The sequence below is a fragment of the Leptonychotes weddellii genome, chromosome 10 (assembly GCF_054177405.1).
Source record: "Leptonychotes weddellii isolate Sample4059 chromosome 10, ASM5417740v2, whole genome shotgun sequence".
Taxonomy (NCBI): domain Eukaryota; kingdom Metazoa; phylum Chordata; class Mammalia; order Carnivora; family Phocidae; genus Leptonychotes; species Leptonychotes weddellii.
In genome coordinates, this window is record NC_138378.1 from 20,002,960 (window position 1) to 20,027,890 (window position 24,931).

General features: G+C 47.6%; 2 protein-coding genes and 1 long non-coding RNA gene across 9 annotated transcripts in view; 2 read left to right on the plus strand and 1 right to left on the minus strand.

Moving 5' to 3' along the window:
* Positions 1-17,651, plus strand: part of SLA2 (Src like adaptor 2) — a 29,117-nt gene extending 11,466 nt beyond the window's left edge. For 2 of the 3 annotated variants that reach the window (XM_031038234.2, XM_006742544.3), the window contains 3 exons: positions 9,490-9,639; positions 10,486-10,618; positions 11,000-13,360. In XM_031038234.2, the coding sequence (XP_030894094.1) occupies positions 9,490-9,639; positions 10,486-10,618; positions 11,000-11,165 (449 nt within the window). In that variant the 3' untranslated portion in view covers positions 11,166-13,360. Of the gene's footprint in view, positions 1-9,489; positions 9,640-10,485; positions 10,619-10,999; positions 13,361-17,502 lie in introns of those variants that run through there. The other variant, XM_081832906.1, reaches the window with a different exon arrangement.
* RAB5IF (RAB5 interacting factor) lies at positions 12,217-21,122 on the minus strand. 3 transcript variants are annotated; one of them, XM_006742532.2, is made up of 4 exons: positions 20,752-21,104; positions 19,076-19,179; positions 13,813-13,942; positions 12,217-12,600 (listed from the first exon to the last, which is right to left on the minus strand). In XM_006742532.2, the coding sequence occupies exons 1-4, from the start codon at positions 20,863-20,865 to the stop codon at positions 12,559-12,561; spliced, it is 390 nt and encodes a 129-aa protein (XP_006742595.1). In that variant the 5' UTR covers positions 20,866-21,104; the 3' UTR covers positions 12,217-12,558. The 3 variants fall into 3 exon arrangements, with proteins under 3 accessions (XP_006742595.1, XP_006742593.1, XP_081689034.1); XM_081832908.1 differs by having other exon boundaries at positions 12,541-12,651; positions 20,752-21,116; XM_006742530.3 differs by lacking the exon at positions 13,813-13,942 and having other exon boundaries at positions 20,752-21,122.
* An 80-nt stretch (positions 21,123-21,202) lies between these two features.
* LOC102733102 (uncharacterized) overlaps positions 21,203-24,931 on the plus strand; it is a 118,244-nt gene continuing 114,515 nt past the window's right edge. For all 3 annotated transcript variants that reach the window (XR_014149104.1, XR_014149105.1, XR_434586.3), the window contains exons 1-2: positions 21,203-21,317; positions 22,878-22,972. This is a non-coding gene — a long non-coding RNA (uncharacterized LOC102733102). The remainder of the gene's footprint in view (positions 21,318-22,877; positions 22,973-24,931) is intronic.

Genomic DNA, 24,931 nt, shown 5'->3' on the forward strand with positions numbered 1-24,931 from the left:
AGGAAACTGAGGCTTAGGGAGGAGAAACAATTTGCCTGGGTAGACATAGCTATGAAGCTGGGATTCAAACCCAGCTGAGGTCCTCCTCACTTCGGACACCCAAGAAAGGCCCATGTGTCACAATGGTGGAATTGCAAACTCAGTGGTAGACTAGGGTGGAGAGACTCAGGAATGACAGGCCTCCTGTGCTTGCCCTAATTTAACCAACCATAGTGGGTTGTCAGGGTCCTTTGCTCTCAGTCTCCCTCCCAGGGCCCCCTGCAGCACATCTTTGCCTCTCCTCCCCTTCCTTCAGAAACTCGCTGGGTTGACCTCTCCCCAGCCCCTCCTGCTACTTTCCGGACAGCATTACCATCCCCCCTTACACCCAAAGGCTGGCTGGGGCTTGAGGCTGGCCTGAGTGTAGGCTGCAAACAGGAAACCACAGCACTGGAGCTGATTGGGGCAGGAGTGCTGCAAACCAGGCCCTAGTGAGCTTGAGAAGCCACAGGAAGTGCTCTGTGCTCAACTGCCCCATCCCCACCCCTTCTCTGGCCTGGTTTAGCCACAACTGCATAGTGACCAGCACTTACTGCTCCTTCCTTTTTTTTTTTTTTTTTAAAGATTTTATTTATTCATTTGACAGAGAGAGAGACAGCGAGAGAGGGAACACAAGCAGGGGGAGTGGGAGAGGGAAAAGCAGGCTTCCCGCCGAGCAGGGAGCTCGATGAGGGGCTCGATCCCAGGACCATGGGATCATGACCTGAGCCGAAGGCAGACGCTTAACAACTGAGCCACCCAGGCGCCCCGACTTACTGTGCCTTCCTAAGAAGGTACATATACTCGAGGAACTGGCTGGGAAATACAGGAGAAAGCAGACAATGATCTTTAAAGATCCATAAACAGGGGAACCTGGGTGGCTCAGTTGGTTAGGCGTCTGTCTTCCGCTTAGGTCATGATCCCAGAGTCCTGGGATCAAGCCTGGCATTGGGCTCCCTGCTCAGCAGTGAGTCTGTTTCTCCCTCTCCCTCTGCCCCCCTGCCTGCTTGTGCTCATGCGCATTCTCTCTCTCAAATAAGTAAAATCTTTTAAAAAATATTAAAGGGGCGCCTGGGTGGCTCAGTCATTAAGCGTCTGCCTTCGGCTCAGGTCATGATCCCAGGGTCCTGGGATCAAGCCTCGCATCGGGCTCCCTGCTCCGTGGGAAGCCTGCTTCTCCTTTTCCCCCTGCTTGTGTTCCCTCTCTGTCAAATAAATAAATAAAATCTTTAAAAATATAGGGGCACCTGAGTGGCTCAGTCGTTAAGCCTTCAGCTCAGTCTGCCTTCAGCTCAGGTCATGATCCCAGGGTCCTGGGATCGAGTCCCCCATCGGGCTCCCTGCTCAGCGGGAAGCCTGCTTCTCCCTCTCCCACTCCCCCTACTTGTGTTCCCTCTCTCGCTGTGTCTCTCTCTGTCAAATAAATAAATAAAATCTTTTTAAAAAATCTTTAAAAATATATATTAAAGATCCATAAACATACACATGATTTCTGGGATTAAGATTAGATTTGACTCTGAGCTTCGCCATAGCCAACCCCAAAAGGGGGTAGATCAGAATGCAACTCTCATCACAAAAGAGATTTGGGGCACCTGGATGGCTGCAATCGTTAAGCGTCTGCCTTCGGCTCAGGTCATGATCCCAGGGTCCTGGGATCGAGCCCCGCATCGGGCTCCTTGCTCTGCGGGAAGCCTGCTTCTCCCTCCCCCACTCCCCCTGCTTGTGTTCCCTCTCTCACTGTCTCTCTCTCTCTCTGTCAAATAACTAAATAAAAATCTTAAAAAACAAAAGGAAGAGATTTGTCAGTTCTGCAGGAAAGGCAGAAGTTTCCCCAGTACTAATTTCTAATCTCTCATCTGAGTCTTCTTTAGGACAGTATTTGTCAAGCTGCAGGTTAAAACCCCTTTGTGTTCCAAGAAATCAGTTTAGTTCAGTGGTTATAGAGCAGTGGATCTCAAATCTGGGTGGCCATCATAATCAGCTAGAGTACTTAAAACAAAGAACTGGCCACCCACCCATATTTCTTATTTGGTGGGTCTTGGGCAGGGCCTGAGAATTTACGTTTCCAACAAACTCGCAGGTGATGTTGGGGACTACACTTTAAGAACCACTGATCTTGGGCACCTGGGTGGCTCAGTTGGTTAAGCGACTGCCTTCGGCTCAGGTCATGATCCTGGAGTCCCTGGATCGAGTCCCGCATCGGGCTCCCTGCTCGGCAGGGAGTCTGCTGCTCCCTCTGACCCTCCCGACCCTCCCCCCTCTCATGCTCTCTCTCTCTCATTCTCTCTCTCAAATAAATAAATAAAATCTTTAAAAAAAAAAAAAGAACCACTGATCTTGGGGCACCTGGGTGGCTGTCAGTTAAGTGTCTGACTCTTGGTTTTGGTTCAGGTCATGATCTTAGGGTCATGAGATTGACCCTGTGTCCAGCTCTGTGTTCAGTGCAGAGTCTGCTTGAGAGTCTCTCTCTCCCTCTGCCCCTCCCCCTGCTCTCTTTCTCTCAAATAAATAATAATAATAATAATAGTAATAATTAAATAAAAAGAACCACTGATCTAGGGAGCACCTGGCTGGCTCAGTTGGTAGAGCATGTGACACCTGATCTCAGGGTCGTGAGTTTGAGCCCCGCGTTGGGCAGAGATTACTTAAAAATATTTTTAAAAATGCTGATCTAGGGGCGCCTGGGTGGCTCAGTTGGTTAGGTGACTGCCTTCGGCTCAGGTCATGATCCTGGAGTCCCGGGATCGAGTCCCGCATCGGGCTCTCTGCTCGGCGGGGAGTCTGCTTCTCCCTCTGACCCTCCTCCCTCTCATGCTCTCTGTCTCTCATTCTCTCTCTCAAATAAATAAATAAAATCTTTAAAAAAAAAAAAATGCTGATCTAGACCTTGGCTTCAAGTTGGACTCATCTGAGGAGCTTTATAAATTACTGATGCCTGCACCCAACTCCCAGAGTTTCTGGGGCTTGAACCTACAACCCTCATGGGGCTCCAACCCACAACCCTGGGATCAAGACCTGAGCCGAGACCGAGAGTCAGATGCTTAACCGGCTGAGCCACCCAGGTGCCCCTGAGTTTCTGATTTAATTGGTCAGGGGTGTGGCTTTGGCCCTAGAAGATATAAAAGCCCCCTTGGTGATTCTGATATGCAGTGAAGGTTGAGACCCCTTCCTTTAGTGGATCTGGACCAGGGAGTGTTTGAAGGGCAGAACACATCAAGGTACATCACTGGGGTTGGGAAAAATATTGTTTCATCCTATTTTTGTTTTAGGTAATTTTTTAAAAAATTATATTTATTTATTTTAACAATGAGTTTTGTTTTTGTTTGTTTTTAAGATCTGTGTATTTTAGAGAAAGAGCAAGAGCATGAGCAGGGGTAGGTGCAGAAGGGGAGGGAAAGAATCTCAAGCAGAGCCCGACAAGTGGCTCGATCTCACAACCCTGGAGAGGGGGAGAGAGAAAAAGAATCCTCAGACTCCCCCCTGAGCACAGAGCCCAACGCAGGTCTCGATCCAGGACCCCGAGATCATGACCTGAGCCAAAATCAAGAGTTGGCAAAAACTGACTGAATTACCCAGGTGCCCCTGATTTAGGTAATTTTAAGTGTGTCCTAGGTCACAGTGTAAAATTTCATACTGTGGTTTGTAGCCAAAAAATGTTTGGTGGCGCCTGGGTGGCTTAGTTGGTTAAACATCTGACTCTTGATCTCAGCTCAGGTCTTGATCTCAGGGTCATGAGTTCAGCCTCATGTTGGGCTCCACTCTGGGTGTGGAACCTAAAAAGAAAAAAAAAAAAAAGGGCACTGCAGCTTTATGGGGCCTGAGTAACATCATAGAACACTAGTTCTCGGACTTTAGTGTACAAGAATTGTCAGAGAAAGACTCTTGGGCCCCTTCCAAATCTGACTATTTACTGGGCTCCAGGTCAGAAATCTGCTTCCTTCACAAGGTCTCTGGATGGTTCTTATGTTCTTTTAAGTTTGAAAACACAGTTCCATTCTAGGGGAACCAGAATTAAGTAGTAAGAGACAATGTTTTTCCAGCTGCAAAATGCATCAACTTTTCTTTTTTTTTTTTTTTTTAAAGATTTTATTTATTTATTTGAGAGAGAGAATGAGAGAGAGAGAGAGAGCATGAGAAGGGGGAGGGTCGGGAGGGTCAGAGGGAGAAGCAGACTCCCTGCCGAGCAGGGAGCCCGATGCGGGACTCGATCCCGGGACTCCAGGATCATGACCTGAGCCGAAGGCAGTCGCTTAACCAACTGAGCCACCCAGGCGCCCCTGCATCAACTTTTCTTTGCATCAAGGTCCAAATATACCTCTGGGAAGGGAATTCTGCAGGGGAATTTGAGTCTGTGTGTGGACCGAGGAGGAAGGCCTGGGGTCTGTGAGCTCACAAGAACACTACTGAGAGTCGACTGGGGCGGGGAAGACCTCTCCATCTTCCCTAGGGTCCCTCTGGCTATACCTATTTATGTCCTAAGCCTGGGGAAAATTCATGGCAGAGCCTGAGTCAGGCCCCAAACCGTGGTCTGTGAAGGGGCACTGACGACTTTGTGGAGGTCCCAGGACTGCTCCAAAGGTCAGCACCAGGGCCACCTCCCTGCTGTCCTGTGTCTCTGTTCTTTGGTGGGCGCTTTAAGGAAGATGACAATCAAGCCATGCTTCCCACCACGGAGAGATTCACTTCTGTCCATTCTGTCAGCTGGGAAGCATTTGTTGAGCATTTCTTCTGAGTCAGGCCTGCTAAGTCATGGTTCTTGTCCTCAGGCTGCAGACAGTGGTAGGTCCAAGGTGCAGCATCCCCGAGGCAGTCAGCTTCTCAGAGGCCTTAGCAGAGGAAGGTCAGGAGGGTCCTGCTAGGCCCACCTCCCACACACAGCGTCCAGTCTGATCCCTCATACCACTGTGGACCCCACCCCACCGCCTGGTATCATCATCGGAACACCAGGGAAAACACGGTGCCTGACCCCAGAGGTTCCTGCAGGCCAAGATGTGACATTGGCTATGGAGCTGGAGCTTTCTGGAATCCAGGACATTGTACCTTCCATGCCTTTTCCCCAGTGGGTCTCCCTCCAGCCCCTGCACCCAGCCACAGCTCCTACCATTCCTTCCCGCAGCCTCTCTTCTGGCCCACTGCCCACCAGAACATTCATGAATAAACCACCTTGCTCTTTCCACTGCTGCATCCTTCCACACACTCCTCCCTCAGCCTTGGAAAGCCCTATCCTCTATTCTTCTACTTGGTGAACTCATACTCACCCTTCGTGACCCATTTCAATGTTATTTCCCCAGGCTATTTGCCACCATTTGCTCTCAGACCACTTCTGTAGCTAATGTAAACTTAGTTCTTAAAAGAAAAAAACAAAAACAAAACAAAAAACCAAACTAGGGTATGTGGGCTAAGAGCACAAGAACTAATATTGGAAATGGGGACCATAAAGGAAAATTCCAGCTGTGGGAAGTGCTGGCAGAACAGCACTTCCTTCCCAGAGTACGAAGATCCATTTACCATGTGGGGCCTTGTGCAGGGCATGTAGTCAGTGCTCAAGGGATGTATACTGAGTAAATGAATGAGTGAATGAGTGCATGAATGGACATTGAGGGGAGGGGAAAGGATGAAGAGCTGGGGTAGACTTTCCCCCGATACCACGTGTTCACAGACAGTGGGAGGCGTGCAAATAGTGGCAAAACACTCCTCCAAACTGCTTGTAATCACGGCTCCGTCCAGTATGTATCCCAGAGATTCATTCATTCATTCAACAAATGGATATTGTGTGGTGACTCTGTGCCATATTGTTCTAAGCAGTGGGGATTCAAAGATATAAAAAGCAAAATCCCTGCCCACAAACCAATTGGCAAAATGGACAGTGAACACATAAATACTGAAGTGTCTGATCATGGTAAGTGCCACATAGAAACAAGAAAGCAGCGTTAAGAGGAACAGGGTCATGGGACGTGTGCAGGTATTCAGAGGCCCTGTGGTAGATGCATCCTCAGCAGGGGCAGGTGTGCTGGGAATCAGCAACGCAAGGTCATTGGGAGTCAGGTCATGCAGGGTGTGTCCAGGGTGGGGACTTGGGTTCTCAGTAAGGGAGTGACATAAACCCATCCCTCCTGCAAAGAGAGGATTTGGGGGTGGGGTGACGAGGAAGCGGGAAGCCACCTGGGAGGTTGTTGCAGGCTCCGCGCAGGTGAGAAGTGGTTGGATTCTGGGTATGTTCTGAATATAGCCAGTAGGGTTTGCTGTCAGGCTGTATGTGAGGTAGGAGAGGAGGGAAGCAGTGAGCCTGACGCCAGGGTTAGAGTTCAGTGACAGATGCACAGTGCTGCAGGTTTCTGAGGTAGGCAGATGGAGGAAGGCTACATCAGAACCATCTTTCAGCAGGCTCACGGTTGGTTGTGTGTGTTTTGGGCTGAGGGACAGGCGATGGCAGAGCAGGACTCTTGGTGCCACAGAAGCACTGCTGCCTGGGCAAGCTTAGGGCTGGGGCTTCTCCGCAGCAGGGAAGGTGTTCTGGAAGGAAGTTGTCTGAGCAGAACTGAGTTGTAAAGGGAAGACTGGTGGTTACTCAGGTGGAAGGGTGTTCCCTACAAAAGGAACAGTGTGAGCAAAGGAGCATAGGCCTGATACAGGTTATTGGGTGCTTGCTACATGCCAGACACCGCTAAATGCTTTCCCTGCTTCACCACTTGAATCCTTGTGCTGATCTGATGAGACTGGGAGAATTGTTATCGCCCTTTACAGATGAGGAAACAGATCTGCGAGGTCAAATAATGTGCCTGGAGACACAGCTAGTGAGCATGGGGCAACAGGGGTGTTCTAGCATGTGGTTGTGTGTGGGCTTTGAACCCAGGGAGTCTGAGTTAAAGTGGAGATGTCCTGGAACTGGGAGAGAGCAGTAGGTATTTGGGACTGGCTGGAACATGCAGTGAGAAGGAACGCAGGATACCAGCCCAAGGCCAGTCACAGATGGCATTGGTAGGTGACCTGTCTCCACAGTGGGGTTGTCAACCCTACATGGTGTTGATGGAGCTTATTATCCCTGAGTCTACCAGCTAGATACTCAGTGTAGCCACCCTCCCTGGTTTTAGTAACTGTGGTGACAGTGAGCAAAATGAGGTGGCTGGAGAACCATGCAGAGGATATAGGGACTTGGTTACTTAGTTCAGCTGGGTTGGTTGGCCTTCAGGCCTTATTTCAGGAATTCAGCTCTTTTTCTTGCCTTATGGTACTGCCTAGGACCTCTAGTACAATGAATAAAGTGGTGAGAATGTTCTTGCTTTGTTCCCAGTGTTAGGAAGAAAAATTCAGTCTTTCTTATTAAGTATGATATTACCTATAGATGTTTCACCGATGCTCTATATCAGGTTGAACGTAGTCTTCTGTGGTAGGCAGAGTAACAGCCCCCGCAAAGATGTCCAGGTCCTAATCTCTGGAACTTGTGAATATTATTACCTTACACTGCAAAAGGGAGTTTGTAGATGTGACTAAGTTGAGGATTTTGAGATGGGGCAACTGTCATGGATTATTCAGATAAGCCCAATGAAATCACAGGGGTCTTTATGAAACAGAGGCAGCAGGATCAGAGTTTGAAAGAGACTGGAGATGAATGTTATGCTGCTGGCTTTAAAGATGGAGAAAGAGCCATGAGCTAAGGGATGCAGGTGGCTTCTAGGAACTGGAAAAGCAAAAAATGGATTATCCTCTAGAGCTTGCAGAAGAAACAAATCCTGCTGACACCTTGATTTTAGTTCAGTGAAACCCATTTCAGATTAAGCCACTGAATTTGTGGTAATTTGTTATAGCAGCAATAGGAAACTATTACACCTTCTGTTTGTAGTTTTGTGGTGGTGGTTTTTTATCAGGATGAGTACTGAATTTTGTCAAATGATTTTTATACATTTTTTCAGGTGATCATGTTTTTTCTCCTTTATTCTATTTATATAAGAATATATATATTTTTTATATATAAAATATATAATTTAATTTTTTTAATTCCATTTTTTTTAAAGATTTTATTTATTTGACAGAGAGTGAGAGAGCATAAACAGGAACAGCAGCAGAGGGAGAGGGAGAAGCAGGCTCCCTGCTAAGCAGGGAGCCCAAAGCAGGGCTCCTGAGCTGAAGGCAGACTCTCCCCTCCCCCTCCCCAAAATAAATGAATCTTAAAAAAAAAAAAAAGGGGTGCCTGGCTGGCTCAGTCGGTAGAGCATGTGACTCTACCGACTACTGAGTATCTCAGAGTACTCAGTTCAAGCCCCACGCTGGGCACAGAGATTACTTAAAAATATGATAAACCTCAAACTAAACTGATTAAGGGAAAAAAAAAGGCAATAAATTACCAGTATCAGGGTGTAGAGCTTCCTCAAAAAAAATGGGGCACCTGGGTGGCTCAGTTGGCTAAGCGTCTGCCTTCAGCTCAGGTCATGATCCCAGGGTCCTGGAATCTAGCCCCATGTCAGGCTCCCTGCTCCTTGGGGAGCCTGCTTCTCCCTCTCCCTCTGCCTGCCTGCTTGTGCACTCTCCCTCTCTCAAAAAAAAAAGTTAAAAATATTTGCTAATGGGCACCTGGGTGGCTCAGTCGGTTGAGTCTGGCTTCGGCTCGGGTCGTGGTCCTGGGGTCCTGGGATCAAGTCCCAAGTTGGGGGAGCCTGCTTCTCCTTCTGCCCCTCCCCCCTGCTCGTGCTCTCTCTCCCCCTCTCTCAAATAATTAAAAATCTTTGCTAATTTTTTTTGTGATTTCTTCTTTGACTTCTGGGTTATTCCCAAGTATTTGGGGATTTTCCAGATATTTTGTTAATTTATAATTTTATTCTGTTGTGGTCAAAGAACATAACTATTTTTTTTAAGATTTTATTTATTTATTTGAGAGAAAGAAATTGAGGGAGAGATGGAGCAGGGGCAGAGGGAGACGAAGAAGCAGACTCCCTGCTGAGCAGGGAGCCCAGTGTGGGGCTTGATCCCATAACTCCATGATCATGACCTGAGCCGAAGGCACTCAACTGACTGAGCCACCCAGGCGCTCCCACAACTATTTTTTTTTTAAGATTTATTTATTTGAGAGAAAGAGGCAGCGCACAGGGAGAGGCAGAGGGAGAGGTACTGATTTATCTTTCCACCAGCACGGTAAGAGCTCCTCCTTCAGCACGTCCTTGCGGGCATCTACTGACACGTTTTCACATTCTAACACTTCTGCCCACTTGAGTCTATAATAGCCACACTTAATAGTCATGTAAACTGTGCCCAGCCCTGTGCTGCGTGCTGTGTGATTGATCTCATTTCATCCTCACGAGAGCCCTATCAATTAAGAATGTGTGGTCATTTATGGCCAAGAGAGCAAGTCTTCGCCCCTCCCCTGTCCACTTCCCTTCTGTCTGGGCCCGGTAGCCATTCTCAGCTTTCTTCTCCCAACTTGGGTTGGGATGGGTCCCAGTAGGGCCTCAGTCCTGCCCGGAACGCTTTCCTCCTCAGGTTGTTACTCCCTGTCAGTCCGCCTTAGCCGCCCTGCATCGTGGGACCGGATCAGACACTACAGGATCCAGTGCCTTGATAATGGCTGGCTGTACATCTCACCACGCCTCACCTTCCCTTCACTCCAGGCCCTCGTGGATCACTATTCTGGTATGGCCTTCCCATTAGACTGGGATGTGGGGTGCAGGGGGCAGACAGTTGTGCCCTTAGACACTTTACCTGCTGGAGAATATCCAGACAGGCAGAAGAGGGACCTCTCCATCTCCATGCCAGTTCCTGTGCTAAGAACATAGGCTGGGGAGCTCTGTCTTCATCCCATGCCCTGACAGAGCCACATAGACCTCCCATGTGGTTCTGAGTCCAAGACCTCAATGGCAGGCACAGTTCTCTCTACAGGAACTAGGCCCAGAGCTGTTGCTGTTGTGCGATTCAGTTGACTCAGCATTTCCGGGTGCCTGTCCTGTTATAGGGACTGGAGCATGCAGCCAGGAGGGCAGTGTCAAAGGGGCAGAAAGGAAAGACCACTCCTGGTAAAACTGATCAGGTGTTTCCTAAAGGGTGGGTCCATGCAGTCGATACTGACAGAACACGTAGAGATGAAGTATTTTCTAGCTTTCTTCTTCCTAAAGCACTTTCCTAACCAGAAACTGGCACTCAAAGAGGTCCATCAAACTACCCAAAACCACAGCAAATTAAATCTTCAAAACCTAGCCTAGAATGACCTGATTGCATCTCAGCCCCTAGATCACAGCTTGAGGCTTGTGCCCTGTCACTTTTTTAAAAATGTAATCTATACACCCAAAGTGGAGCCTGAACTCATGACCCTGAGATCATGAGTCTCTACCGACTGAGCCAGCCAGGTGCCCCCGTCATTCTTTTTTGACCATGCCTCCACCTGCCAAATGGGGAAAGCTGTCAGGGTGAGGGTGGGGGTTGTTAGGGAGGGTAAAGTAGGGCTGGAGTCAGCCATGTCAAGGGTCTAGGTCTCTTTCTCAGAGTTGGCGGATGACATCTGCTGCCTCCTCAAGGAACCCTGTGCCCTGCGGAGGGCTGGCCCGCTCCCTGGCAAGTCCCTACCCCTACCTGTGACTGTGCAGAGGGCACCACTCAATTGGAAAGAGCTGGACAGGTAAGGGGACCCCTGGAACATGAAGGCAGAACAAAGGAGAAAGAAGGACCCACCCCTGGGAACCCACAACCTCAAATGAGCCTGTCACCTTTGGGGACACTGGCGAGCCAGGCTCAGCAGGACTGTAGGGGGACTGGCAGGAAGGAGGAAGACGGAGTGGATAGAGGGCATGCCCAGATGCCAAAGATGGCCAGGATGGAAGGTCAGACAAGATGGGGTAGAACAGAAAGCACCAGTCCTGAATGGAGAAGTCAAGCTGGGGTTTTATCTGACAGAGAATGGGGAGCCACTGAGAGTTTTCAGGTGGTGTGAACTTGAACTGTGGTGAGAGCAGGCAGGAGGATGAGGCTCCTTGACCCAACTCTCTTCCCCTCTCCATAGCTCCCTCCTGTTCTCTGAAGCACCTGCCTTAGGGGAGTCCCCTCTCCTCAGCGAGGGGCTCCGGGAGGCCATCAGCTCCTACATCAGCCTGAGTGATGACAGCTCCTTGGATGATGCCATGGCCCAAAGCAGAGGCCAAAAGGGAATCCAACGCTGCAGCACCTAGACCCCCAGCTCAGCTCAGCCTAAGCACTCCAGAGGCAAATTCAGGGTCCCACTTGTATCCTCTGCTCCTTCCTGTCTCAGCCCCAAGAAGTCACTTAACCCTCTCCCAATGCCATGAACCCACCTGCAACCTCTAGTTCAAGTACAGACCAGCTGAAAACAGGGACAGGGCTCCAAAGAGACTAGGCCTCTGGGGTTTGACACAATTTGACCTGAGTTTGGGATTTCCAGAACCATCTTCCTCCCCTGCCTATTGAGTCCCCTTCTACACCCCCACAGTTCCACCCACTAGGTAGAAACCACCACTAGCATCAAGAAGGAAAAAAAAAAAACATTTAAAGAGAATCTACAAGTCTCACTCAGAAAACCATACTTCAGAAGGTAGGACTGTGGCCTAGAAGACAGGAAAGCAGAGGGATGGATGTCTTCCCACAGCAACAGAACCGGAATGTCCAGCCTCCACCTGGCCCCCCAGAGCAAAGGGGACCTCTGACAGTCCAGGTCTCAAACAGCCCCATCAAACCTTTTCTCTGGACAGTCCTAGCTCCAAGATCTCTATTTCATTTTGTGGCTTATCATTTGAATCTGCTAAGCTTTCCTGGCTACAGTGGCCTTGCTATCTTGTGGCCAAACACAAAATGGCACCTTCTGGGTCTAGCACACTGCGGTGGTCAGTCACGTCTCTCAGTACCGGGCAGGGGCATCAGAAGTCAGTAAGGCCACAGCCTACACCAACTCTAGCCCTTGATTTCCCTGCTGCCCATTAAGGAAGACAGGCCTGGCTGGAGCTACTACAGGAGCAGGGAGAGGAGGAAGAGGGATGAGGATGGAGGGTAGGGTTCTGAGGCTAGAGGTGATGTGGGAAAGGCTTTCATAGGTATCATCAACAGGTTCTCAATTAAAGATTTGATTTATTCAAGTACCCGAAAACGTTCTACAAGGAAAACTTATTAGATGCTGCTTGTACTGTGCTATGGACCACGCACATACCGCCACTCTGTTTTCAGAAGACTTGAAATGCCACTGATAGTTTAAAAACTGTACACCTGATGGAGAAGTGAGGAAGACAATTTAATGTTTCATCCGGATCCAGAGGTGCATCAAATTAAATGACAGCTCCGATCAGCAAACAGGTGTTTCATGATGATATCCAAGAAGGAATGGTTGGTGATGGACAATTCAGAAATGCTTCCCCAAAAGGCGGATGGTTCTTTAAAAAGTTTCAGATCACAACCCTTGCAGAAAACACTGATGCCCAACACAATGATTCTTGGTCCAGGAAACATGGGTCTTCCAGGTTCCACGTGGCTGGGGTGCCCCTACAATCATGTTTCTGTGCTGTAACTACGAGGGTCCTTTGGACCAGACAGAGAGTAGGTGGGGTCTGTACACCATCAGTCATAGTGGATGGCAGTGTAAAAAATGATCCAAATGACCTAGAGAGGAGATAAGCAATGGTCGTAGGTCACCTGGGTCAACACAGGCACCTATTCCACAGAACAAAAATGTCAAAGAATGTGTGCACAGTGGGCTTCCCAGGGGTTATTCAATGCAATCAGCCGGGAGGCCTAAATAAGTTCACTGAAATGAAGCTGTCTCTGACAGAGCCCAGGATCACCCACAGTGCTACCAAAGAGACCATGGACAAGCTTCCCTCTCAACCAAAAAGCAACTGGAGCACCAGGGAGTGGAGTTATAGATGTGGAAATGATACAGGTAAAGGGTTAGGATTAGCAACAAATGTGAAAAACAAACCACCACCATACCCTGTCAGCTTCATATCAAATAAAGCAGAGGTTCTCAAAACTGGTTATTCACTGCAATCTCCTGGGACCTTTAATACATATGTATGCCCAGGCACCCCCGCCCAGGGATTCTGATTTTACTGATTTGGGCCAGAGTCTACAATTTTTTAAAAAAATTAATTTTGAGATATGATTCATATTTCATAAAGTTCACCTTTTAAAGTATTTAATAGAAAAAAAAATATATATATACAATACAGAGGTTTTTAGTATATTCACAGAGTTGTGCAAAGATCACACTGATTCTGGAACATTTTCATCATCCTCAGTTTCTTCCCATTTCTCTGTCTGTCTCCCCCCTCCCCCCGGTCACTGGCAACCACTCATCTACTTTTTTATCTGTGTGGATTTGCCTATTCTGGACATTTTACATAAATGGAATCACGTAACATGTTTTGTGTCTGGCTTCTTTCACTCAGGATAACGTTTTCAAAATTCATCAAAGTTGTAGCCCCTACCAGTACTTTATTCCTTTTTATGGTCGAATACCATATGGATATACAACATTTTATTTATCTACTGACCAGGTGATGGTTGTTTGCGCTTTTCCAGCTATTATGAAAGCCATAAACGTACTTGTAAATGTTTCCTAGTTTCTATTATGCAACCACATTTGAGAATCAGATGTAGAAGCTGATGACAGGCCCTGGGTGTGTAGACCAACAGGGAGACTACAGTGTACCACACCACATCTTTTGTGACAACTGGACTGATGGAGGAAATGCCCTCCAATCCCTGGAGCCTTTTGGAAAATGGTACACCCCAATCACAAAGTGTAACCCAATCAGTGTGCTCCCCTTGAGAAACAACAGGATTTACTATATAACTATCAGCTATACATACCATGAACAAGGCAAAAGATGTCATAAACCCTTCTTTTGTGAGCTCCCATGTGCCACCATATTCTTCCTCATCTATCTGTAGGTAGTTGCTGAAGTAGAGATACAGGACTCCTGCATTGATCAGGCAGAATCTGGAGGGAGGACAAGCACCAAACACAAACTATGAGCTCAGAAGACTTAGAACTCCACTATCACAGTCCAGCCCTACCAGGACACTCACTGTTGCATAGTTAAGTATTTGTATTATGGGGGCAAGTGAAAAATAATACATGGACCTAGACCCTCAATGGAACTGCCCAGTGGTTGAGCTAGAGGCATAAAAAGCAACTTTTATTTAGATGCCCAGCAAAAATTTTTTAAAAAAATTTAAAAGCACACAAAAGTTCTCCAAGCTCTCTCAGAGTAAGAGAGAATAGTAGCCAAACCATCCCAAACCAGGACTAGTACCTGACATGGGCCTCCAAGTAGCTCCAGCTGGGGTGGGGTGGCCATGGGACAAATACATGTCAGGCTGCTGCTTCATGGCCTAGTGGAACAAGCAAGCGTACTAAAGCAGCTCCTGCATTCATTCCCAATGGGAGACAATTTCCAGATATCCACTGTCTGCTACTGCACTTGATGCAGAGGTGAACACTGACAGTTCCTGCTCTACCTCAGCTATCTATTAGGAGGCCAAAAACAGCCGTGAGCATGGAACTGAAACCACAGGTTCGTGAGCACCTCCAGGAAGGTCTTTGATCCCCCATATTGTATTATTTAACTAATGAAGCATTTAGAATGCAGTGAAGTGTAATGTTATCACCCTGATCTACTTATCTCTTGGTACAGTCATCATGTAGAAATTTTTGTAAAGTGATCAACACTTTATGATCTTCCAAGTTACAGCATCTAATTTAATGGGGGACTATATGTTTTAGGCCATACTGCTCCTGAAGGCTGGGGTGGGGAAAATGCAAAGAACTAGTTCCTCGTAATGGATGAAGTGTAGGCTGGTGTGGGGCAGGGCAGTATGATGATGCTGAGGAGTGTCCATCAGTATAAGGGGTAGGGGGCAGACCCTGGGGCTGTTTGAGCATGAGACAGAGTATACATACATCAGAAGTCTAGTTTTTTTGTTTTTTGTTTTAAAGATTTTATTTTTAAGTAATCTCTATACACAACCAGGGGCTCAAACCCATAACCCTGAGATCAAGAGTGGCATGCTCTACTGGCTGAGCCAGCTAGGCATCCCAGTCTAGTTTGTGAGGAAAGTATAGGCTTTCTCATGAGTTGGGGGAATAGGAGCTGGGAGACTGGTTTAGACTTGTACCATGTTTTATAACACGAGCAGAAATAAAGCTTGAGGACAGGGACTGGGAAAATGGCTGAATGGGGAGGTAAGAGACTCAAAGTCTTCAAGCCTAAGGGTCTGGGAGTATAATGGTTCCAGTAACAGGCAGGGAGCCAGGAAGAGCAGGTTTTTCTTGGATTTCACACAAAATACAGTCCTTGGCTTGGTCATGTTGTAGCCACATCCTTATCTTCTGCCAGAAATCTTGGGACCTAGCCAATCTGGCTGCCTCTCTCTGTCAGGAGTTTCATTTTGTTTTGTTTTTGAAAGACTGATTTATGTATTTTAGAGAGAGCACGCATGCGTGAGCGGGAGGAAGGGCAGAAGAGGGAGACAGAATCCTCAAGCAGACTGCCCGCTGAGCACAGAGCCCAATGCGGGGCTTAATCCAAGGACCCTGAGATCATGACCTGAGCTGAAATCCAGAGCCGGGCGCTCAACCAACTGGGCCACCCAGGTGCCCCATGGAGATTCATTTTGGACAGGCTGTTAGTGGTTCCAGACAGAGATTACTAGCAGGACTCAGAAATGTTACTCTGGGATTCAGCTAATAAGCTAGGGCTGGAGAATGGCTGAGACTCATTGTGAGTCTCTGGCTATGAAAGTGGTTGCTTAGTGATATGATATAGGGAAATGTGAGGAAATAAGGGATGACAGAGAGAAAAGAGCTAACTGGGCCCCTGCCTTCCAAGGGTCACACACTAAGTAGCAAGTGAAGTCACAGAAACAAAGGCCTTTAAACGTCTGGTGGTCAAGGGGGAGGGCTCAGGAAAGGACTGGAGGGGCTCAAACTGAGCTTTAAAGATGGGTATACATCCAGGGGCGCCTGGGTGGCTCAGTTGTTAAGCATCTGCCTTCAGCTCAGGTCATGATCCCAGGGTCCTGGGATCGAGCCCCGCATCGGGCTCCGTGCACCGCAGGAAGCCTGCTTCTCCCTCTGCCACTCCCCCTCCTTGTGCTCCCTCTCTCGCCGTCCATCAAATAAATAAATAAAATCTTCAAAAAAAAAAAAAAACGGGCATAAATCCTGTATTGTAAACGGGGGAGAGAATTACACAGATATATAGACAAAGAAATGAACGTGGCTTGGGGCTGGGGGAAAAAACCTTACAAAGACTCTCCAATGCACTTTTTAAAACTCTATCCTAAAAATTCAGAATTTTAACAAAATAATGAACCTCTAACAAATACTCTGATTTCAGGGCTGGGAGGCTACATGACAACAGTAAGGTATGACCCTGCTTTCAAGGATCGATGGGAATTCATTTCAGGTTTTAAAAAATTTTAACAAGCATTCACTGAACACCTATCAATCATTATGCCAGGCTCTATGAGAGACAGAGAGGCAAGAAGGGATGACGCAAAACCTCTGCAGAGCAGAACCACCACTCAGTTCTCAGGCAAACTATAAATAATGAGAACGGAGAAAATGGTTTTATCTGAATATGCCCTCACTGTCGCCACACCAGAAATGAAGAGAAGCCAAGGTGGAGCCCAGACAGAGGGTAGTTAAGGCACAAAGTGGAGAGAAGAGGGTCACCAGAATGGAGCACCAGAGCAGTCCTGCCCTAAGCCCAGGCAACTGGGTCAGGCAGATGGAAGAGAGGGAGTGTGTGGAAAAATCAATGTCCTTGGGCCCTTTCCAAGAGCAAGGGAAAAGGTGCCAACCAAAGGAGGAAGGGATTTGTTTGGAGTGAGAGAAACTGGCTCTGGCAGGACAGCATGGGACCAAACCCCAGGAAACAGGCAGTCCTGAGAACGCAGCACTATGGGTGAGCCACTCCAAAGTGAATTTACTCCCAAATACCTCCTTTCCTGTTTTCTCAATAGCCATTTTTAGCACTCTTTGTAAAGCTAATCATATGACTGCAGTGAACCATTTATGGAGTGCAATATGATGTACTAAGCACTACATTTAGGAATTTATTTGCATTATTTAGTTCACACATCCATCTTATGAGAAGGGCACTTTTAGTCCCCCCTTTTAATGATGAGACAATGGAAGCTTGAGAGATGAGCCCAAAATTATGTAGCTTGAAGGTGGCAGAGCTGGAACTTGAATCCAGAGCTTTTTACAGTTACAAGAAAAAAAGAAAAAAGAGATCTCTAAGCAGCTTAACTCATCTGCCACAGTGGGAAGGATACTAAACTAACTCTGGTCTTTGTTATATTATTCCTAGATTGGGTGACTTCAGAGAACTCTCTTAGGAATCCTGCAAGATGAGATGGGGGCAAGGGGTCTGAACCAGCGTTCTTCTCTCCTAGAAAAGTGGCCTTGGGAAGATGAGAGACTCCCTCTTGTCTTTAGACTGCCTTCCCCCTTTCTCTGACCTTTCCTCTTATCTGCCTTTTCTTTCACAGAAAGCTCAAATGGGATGACCAACATTCTGAAGAGTATCTATACACTTCCTCCAACTAGGGAAGACCTATGAACCCCAGGTCCTGTGTCTCCTCACCATCACTCAGAACTCATCACATGTCCACTCCAGCAAGGTTAGGCAGAGCGTAACATAACTCCTTTCCTTAGACAAATGTTTTGCTCAGTATCATAAATCAAAAACTTTTTAGTTAGAAGAGGAGACTGTACATTCCTTTTGGGTTATCTTCTGAGAAAATAAGGAACTCAAATGAATTTGAAATCTATTTCACCCTTTTCACCCTAGAGTGAGGGAATAAGAGATGTGATCACCCCTAAAACAACCAATGTGATGTTCCATGGTTAAGGATCACAGTTCCTGTGTGGGAAGAAAAAAAAAAAAACTCACAAGCTTGCCTGTCCATTTCCCACTGTAGCTTACCCACAATTCCTATCTTGAGATAACTCCTACACATCCTTTTTTTTTTTTAAAGATTTTATTTATTTGACGAGAGAGACAGTGAGAGAGGGAACACAAGCAGGGGGAGTGGGAGAGGGAGAAGCCGGCTTCCTGTGGCGCAGGGAGCCCGATGTAGGGCTCGATCCCAGGACCCCGGGATCATGACCTGAGCCTAAGGCAGATGCTTAACGACTGAGCCAGCCAGGTGGCCCTCCTACACATCCTTTTAATTCAGTCTGGTAGGCATGTGGACTCATCACTTTCAGTTGCTTGTTAACAAGCTGAGCCAAGACCAGGGGTAAGTGTCAGCTCTGCTGCCACTGGCCATGGAAACACAGTAAAAAGTGGAGGGCCCAACCTTCTACTTTCTCATTGCTTTTAAAAAGTAGGGATCTGGGGGCGCCTGGGTGGCTCAGTCGTTAAGCATCTGCCTTCGGCTCAGGTCATGGTCCTGGGGTCCTGGGATCGAGCCCCGCATCGGGCTCCCTGCTCAGCAGGAAGCCTGCTTCTCCCTCTCCCACTCCCCCTGCTTGTGTTCCCTCTCTCACTGTATCTCTGTCAAAAAAAAAAAAAAAATCTTTAAAAAGTAAGGATCTGAAATAACTTCTGTCAAAGCCAAGATCCAAGACATCTAGCACAGTGCCAGTCATAGGGAGTGGTCACCAAGTACAGAAGTTCCTCTACTTTCCAAATTTCCACTGGTACAAAGGTCATGCCAGAACTAGATGCCTGCCACCAACAGGCAATGCAGTAGCCTCTTGCATGAGATCCCTTTGGACCCATGAATGAATAGACTGGCCCAGTCCAGTGTCTGGAAATATAACATGTCTAAGCTAAGATGCTCCCAGGCCTGCTGAACTGAGGAGTGCTGCACCAGACCCAGGAGTGCCATCATGGGGCTACTTTTTTGCCTTTGTAACTTCTCTCACACATACACACATAGTCATCTTTAAAAAAAAAAAAAACCCTACATATAGAGAGAGATATATAACATACATACATATATACTTATTTTATCTATATATATCCTCCAACTTAGCAATGGCCTTTTCCATAAAAAGGAAACAAAATCTCTATTTGAAATGATATCATGAAAATGGAACATACCCAAGACTTACCCTGCTATTCCCAAGAAACCCCGCAATGGTAAGACTCCCCAAATGACACCTAGGACCACAGCAATGATCTGTCGGAACCAGTAGATCACATCTAAAAATTCATCCTGTAGAAAGAAAGAGAATGCATGCATTATCTGCAGTGGGTGCCACATGCGAGCCTCTGTAATAGGTGAGGAATAAAAAAGCTTTCTGCCATAAACACATCTTCCAGAGAAATTTCTCCAAGAGCAATAGTATGTAGTTTTCTTATCTCCACCTCTTATACTAAAACATGCTTTAAAAACAAAAAACGATATACTTAGTTCTCTTAAGTGATGACTTCCGGGCCTGTGTGCTAAGTAAAAATTTTAGAAAAATTATTTACTTTTTTTAGAAGCTTCAAAAATGAAATGGCTTGTGTGAAATGGCTGTGATAGTAACTGTGCTACTGGCCACAGAACACTCTTGTCCGACCCTCAGAGGAGAGATCTAGACAGACTATCCATAGGCAGAAGGGCTATTAACCTACTCAGCACCATCTTCCTGCACCCTGAATTTGGAGTAAGTCACAAAGAAGAAAGGAATTAGAAACAGAAGTGCTGAAGGCTGGTCCCAGCATATCTGATTTTCATACAAGGACATTGAAGACTCAGGTTTCTGACCTGCCCCAGATTGCAGAAACCAGTCCTTGTACAAGAACGAAAGAAAGAAATGACACAGCAGATCAGAAAGGTTTTACAAGAACTGGGCAGGGCTGGGGGCAGGACAAGGGCACCTTCAGGAAGTACCTCCCATTCCCCCCACCCCCCCTTAAAGGAACTCCAGGAAGGAGAACCCACTTCATCAGTCCAGAAAAACAAGGGAAAAACTGCAAATAATAACATTCTTTTCAGGCCAACTGGAATCAAGCTGTGTTGGTCCCTTCCAGATCATGAAGCAGCGTTGGGGAGTGCCTACACCCAGATCTTCTGAAATTGTGTGACCAGTGAAAACATCTTGAAGCCCCAACCGTTTCTCACAAACATTTGGTGGTTTCCCCCTCTCTCCCTCCCTCTCTCACACACCTCTGAGAGGTGGTCTCAGTCTCCCCTCTCTCGCAGTTATTAAGGCATTTGGTATTTCTCATCCAATAAAAAAGCAATGGCAGCTCACCTTTAGTGAGCCTCATCACGTGCTCAACGCTTTCCTGCACCACGGTACCCCACTTCAGAGCTGTTCTGAGAACTGAGTGAGATAATGCGTGGAGAGAGCACCCGGCAGAGTCTTCACTGGAAGACTGTTACCGTTACTGTTCGTGCTAACGACCGTATTAAGCAGTTAATTCGGAAAAGATAAGTCACTTACTGAAGATCCTACTGGCAGTAAAAGGCGGAGGTCGAATTCAGCTCACTCTCGCCGTTCAGGCACACGCCCTGCCCGCGGGTGGCAACTCCTGTGCCCCCTCCTCGCTGCTTCCCGCGTGACCCAGGCGGCTTCACGCTTAGGCCACTCCGCGGTGAGCCCCGAGCCCGGCTGTCAGGCCCGCCGGGCCCGCCAAGTTCGCCCCGACACCTTTGTGCCACCCACACCCCACCCACCTCCCCACGCCAAACACTCGGCCGCGCCCAGAGCGGGCAGGGGCAGGCTCGGGCCTGTCCATTCGTCCCCGAGTCCCAGCCGGCTCCTCGAACCTGCGCCCTCGCCAGGTCCCACCGCACCTTGTCCTCCCAGGCCGCGTCGCTCCGCAGCACCTTGCTCCAGACAGAGACTTTAAGGGCCCCGTTGGCCAGCTGCGGCTGAGGCGGCTCCTCCTTTCGCCGCCCGCCGCTCATCCTCCCGTCGCGCCGCCCGGGCCGGGCCAGGGGCGCGCGGGCCAGGCCAAAAGGTGTCGGGCTCTGGGGTCGCGCGTCACGGCGCGCAGGGCGGCGGCGGCGACAGCGACAGAATCAGTGGTCAGGTTCGGTAGCGCGCTGCGGCTGCCTTCACTCTGCCAAAACGCCGGCTCGGCTCGCTCAATCGAGACCTGGCGCTGCGGAGGGAGGAGCAATGCAGCGCAGCGCGTCCTCCCGCCGGCGAACCCACGCAGCCAATCCACAGCCGTGCAGCCGTCCGAGAGAAAGCGCAGCCGTCCCCTCGGCGCAAGCGCTCTACGCGTGACGGAAGTGACGGCAAGCTTCCGCCAGGCGCACGGTAGGGTGAGTGGGAAGGGACAATCTAGGTGGGGATGGTGACGCGAGCACGAGGGGGCGCTGTGGAGACTGGAGAACGGCGTCAGAGAGCCGAGGTTAGACTTGAGCGTCGCCCAGCCCTCCACGGTTTGTCCCCTATAGCAGTGGGGTAGAACGCGGCCCTGTTTTTCCGCGTCTTTCGGAGCCCAAAACTGGCTCCCCGGAAGTCCCCAGCGGCCCCCTCAGGATTTAGCCCTTGCTCATTTTCTCCCCTAACCCCTGCAAGTTCCGTAGGACCCTGTTCAGGATGTAAACTGTTTTCTGTATTAATTTAGTGTCTCATCTTGGCCCAGTATCCTCTTTTGGCAAATGTGAGACCTGAGATCCAAAGAGGGGAAAAGATTTTCTAAGGCCATATGGCAAGTTGGAACCAGTTGAGAACTCCTGAGGCAGGGTTTGGGGTGGGGGGAGTGCAGAAAGTACTTTATTAGCTGTCAGAATATCTGAGTATTCATCTACTGTGTCCTCACTGTGTGCTAGGACATTGGTTCACAACGTATGTGTCTGGACCACCAGCAGCCACATCACCTAGGAACTTGATTAGAGATGCAGATTCTCGGACCCCATCCCAGAACTGCCAAATCAGAAATTGTGGGAGTGCAGCCCATAATCAGCATTTTAGTAAGCCCTCCAGGTGGTGCCTTGTGCATTGTACTATGAAATAAGTTGAGACCAAAGCCCTTCTGTGTGGTGGGTTTATAGAGGCTGACTTGTCTGGAATCATTCAGCTAGTACCTGGGTCGGTCTGACTTCAAAATCTTTACTCTTAACCTTAAGTTTTTAGTCTTTTTTTTTTTTTTTTTGAAAGAATGAGTGTGAGAGAGAGAGCATGAGCAGGGGGAGGGGGAGAAGCAGACTCTCTTGCTGAGCAGGGAGCTTGATGCAGGGCTCCATCCCAGGACCTCGGGATCATGACCTGAGCCAAAGGCAGTTGCCCAACCAACTGAGCCACCAGGTGCCCCTAAGCTTTTAGTCTTAAAGAATACTAGTGAGGTCAGAATATCAATGAAGTCAGAACATCCTTTGTATACCTGTCAACATTGACCTGTATTTCTCCCCCTAGGCAAACAACAGAATCTCCTAGGGAGCTTTTTCAGAATTCCATAGTTGGTGTTTTCAATCACAACTCAATTCCAAGATCCTCTTTCAATAGGTTGAGTGAAGCTGGACCCCAAAAGATGACATATACAACAAGAGACATTACTCTGTCTGGACCTGGTGGGAGAGACATATACCTGACATGGGTCCACATCTTTTAGTCCTCCAACTTTCACATGGATCTTGTTCTTTTTCAGCCCTGCCTTTTTTCTGAACCTTGTTCCCTCCCATATGCAAAACTGTGGTTAAAGCCTAACCAACTGACTCCAGTTTGGAAGTGTACCATTGGTATAAAACCTCTTTTACGTTTGGGGCCTCTGGGTGGCTCAGATGGTTGGGTGTCTGCCTTCGGCTCAGGTCATGATCCCAGGGTCCTGGGATCGAGCCCCGCATGGGCTCCCTGCTCAGTGGGGAGCCTGCTTCTCCCTCTCCCTCTGCCTGCCGCTCCCCCTGCTTGTGCTCTCTCTCTGTCAAATAAATAAATCTTTAAAAAAAAAAAACAAAAACCTCTTTTACAGATTCCCTGGGGGCATGCAGTGCTGGAGACAAACTGTCATTCATTCTGTCATAGATTGTTGGAAGAATACCTCACCCAAGGTCCAAGACAGAAAAGGTAAGTTTTCAGTCTGCTGGACCTGGTGGTAAAGGTTTGTAATGGGGAGTTTGATCTGGAGGGTTAGGAAAGATGGAGCTCTGAAGGAAGAGTAGGAGTTAAGGGGAAGAGGGAGAGGAAGAGAAGAGAGCATTCCAGGAGTTGAAACCCTGTCAGCCACTGGTAGGGAATAAAGCCACAAGTTTGGAAGGAGTGGGAGGGGCATGCTGAAGAATTTGTTTTTGTTTTTTCTAGTTTTATTGAAATATAATTGACATACATCACTGTATAAGTTTAAGGCCTACCTCTTGATGGTTTGATTTACATATATTGTGAAATGATCACCACAATAGATACAGCTAATTCTGTCTTCTCATATAGATGCAATGAAAAGAAGAAAAAAAAATTTTCTTTGTGATGAGAACACTTAGGATTTATTTTTTTAACAGTTTTCCAATGTATCAGTACAGCATTGTTAGCTATTGTCCTCATGTTGTAACTTACATCCTTACCATTTATTTATCTCAACTGGAAGTTTGTATCTTTTAACTACCTTCCTCCATCTCCCCCTCTCCCATCACCCACCTCTGGTAACCATAAGTCTAATCTCTTTTTCTGAGTCTGTTTTTTAAGATTGCCCGTGTGAGTGAGATTATAAAGTATTTGTCTTTCTCCCACGGACTTATTTTACTCAGCATAAACCTCCAGGGTCCATACATGTTGTCACAAATGGTAGGATTTCCTCATTTTTTGTGGCTGAATAATATTCCATGGTGTATATACCACAACTTCTTTATCCATTCATTCATTGGTGGACATTTAGGTTGTTTCCATGCCTTGGTTATTGTAAATAATGCTGCTATGAACATGGGGTACAGATACCTTTTCAAGTTAGTGTTTTCATTTCCTTATTTCTTTTTTTTTTTTTTTTTCAAAGATTTTGTTTATTTTTATTTATTTGACAGAGAGAGAGAAACAGCATGAGAGGGGATAGGGTCAGAGGGAGAAGCAGGCTCCCCGCTGAGCCGGGAGCCAGATGCGGGACTCGATCCCGGGACTCCGGGACCATGACCTGAGCCGAAGGCAGTCGCTTAACCAACTGAGCCACCCAGGCGCCCTCATTTCCTTATTTCTTAGTGTTCTATATTCCCAAAAGTGGAATTGCTGGATCATAGTGTATTTCTATTTTTAATTTTTTGAGGATCCTCCATATTGTTTTCCCTAGTGGCAGCGCCAATTTATATTCCCACCAACAGTGCACAAGGGTTCACTTTTCTCTACATCCATAGATGTGAGGCCAGACCCCCCTTGTCTTTTTGATGATGGCCATGAAGAAATTATTTTTGTCCCAAGGGTGGAGGAAGCCACAGAAGGGATTTGAGCATGGGCACTTCAATTTTCAGGTTTGCGTCTTAGCAAGGTCACTCTGGCTGCTTTTTGGAGGACAGGATCAGAGTGGGAGACTAGTTTAAAGACTGTTAAAGTTACTCAGGAGATATGGGGGGGCACTGACGATGGAGACAATCGGAATAAAACAGTGAATTCTTTTTTATTATTTATTTATTTATTTTTAAAAAGGTTTTATTTATTTATTTGACAGAGAGAGAGGACAAGTAGAGTGGCAGGTAGAAGGAGAGAGAGAAGCAGGCTCCCCGCTGAGCAGGGCAGGGTCCTGGGATCATGATGTGAGCCGAAGGCAGATGCCTAACCACTGAGCCATCCAGGTGCCCCTAAATTCTTTTTTAAACTTAATTTTTTTTTACTTGCTGTAAAGTATACATAGCAAAATTTACATTTTTTTAAAAGATTTTTTATTGGGGTGCCTGGGTGGCTCAGATGGTTAAGCGTCTGCCTTCAGCTCAGGTCATGATCCCAGAGTCCTGGGATTGAGCCCCACATCGGGCTCCTGGCTCGGCAAGGAGCCTGCTTCTCCCTCTCCCTCTGCCTCTCTCCCTGCTTATGCTTTCTCTCTCTCTCTCT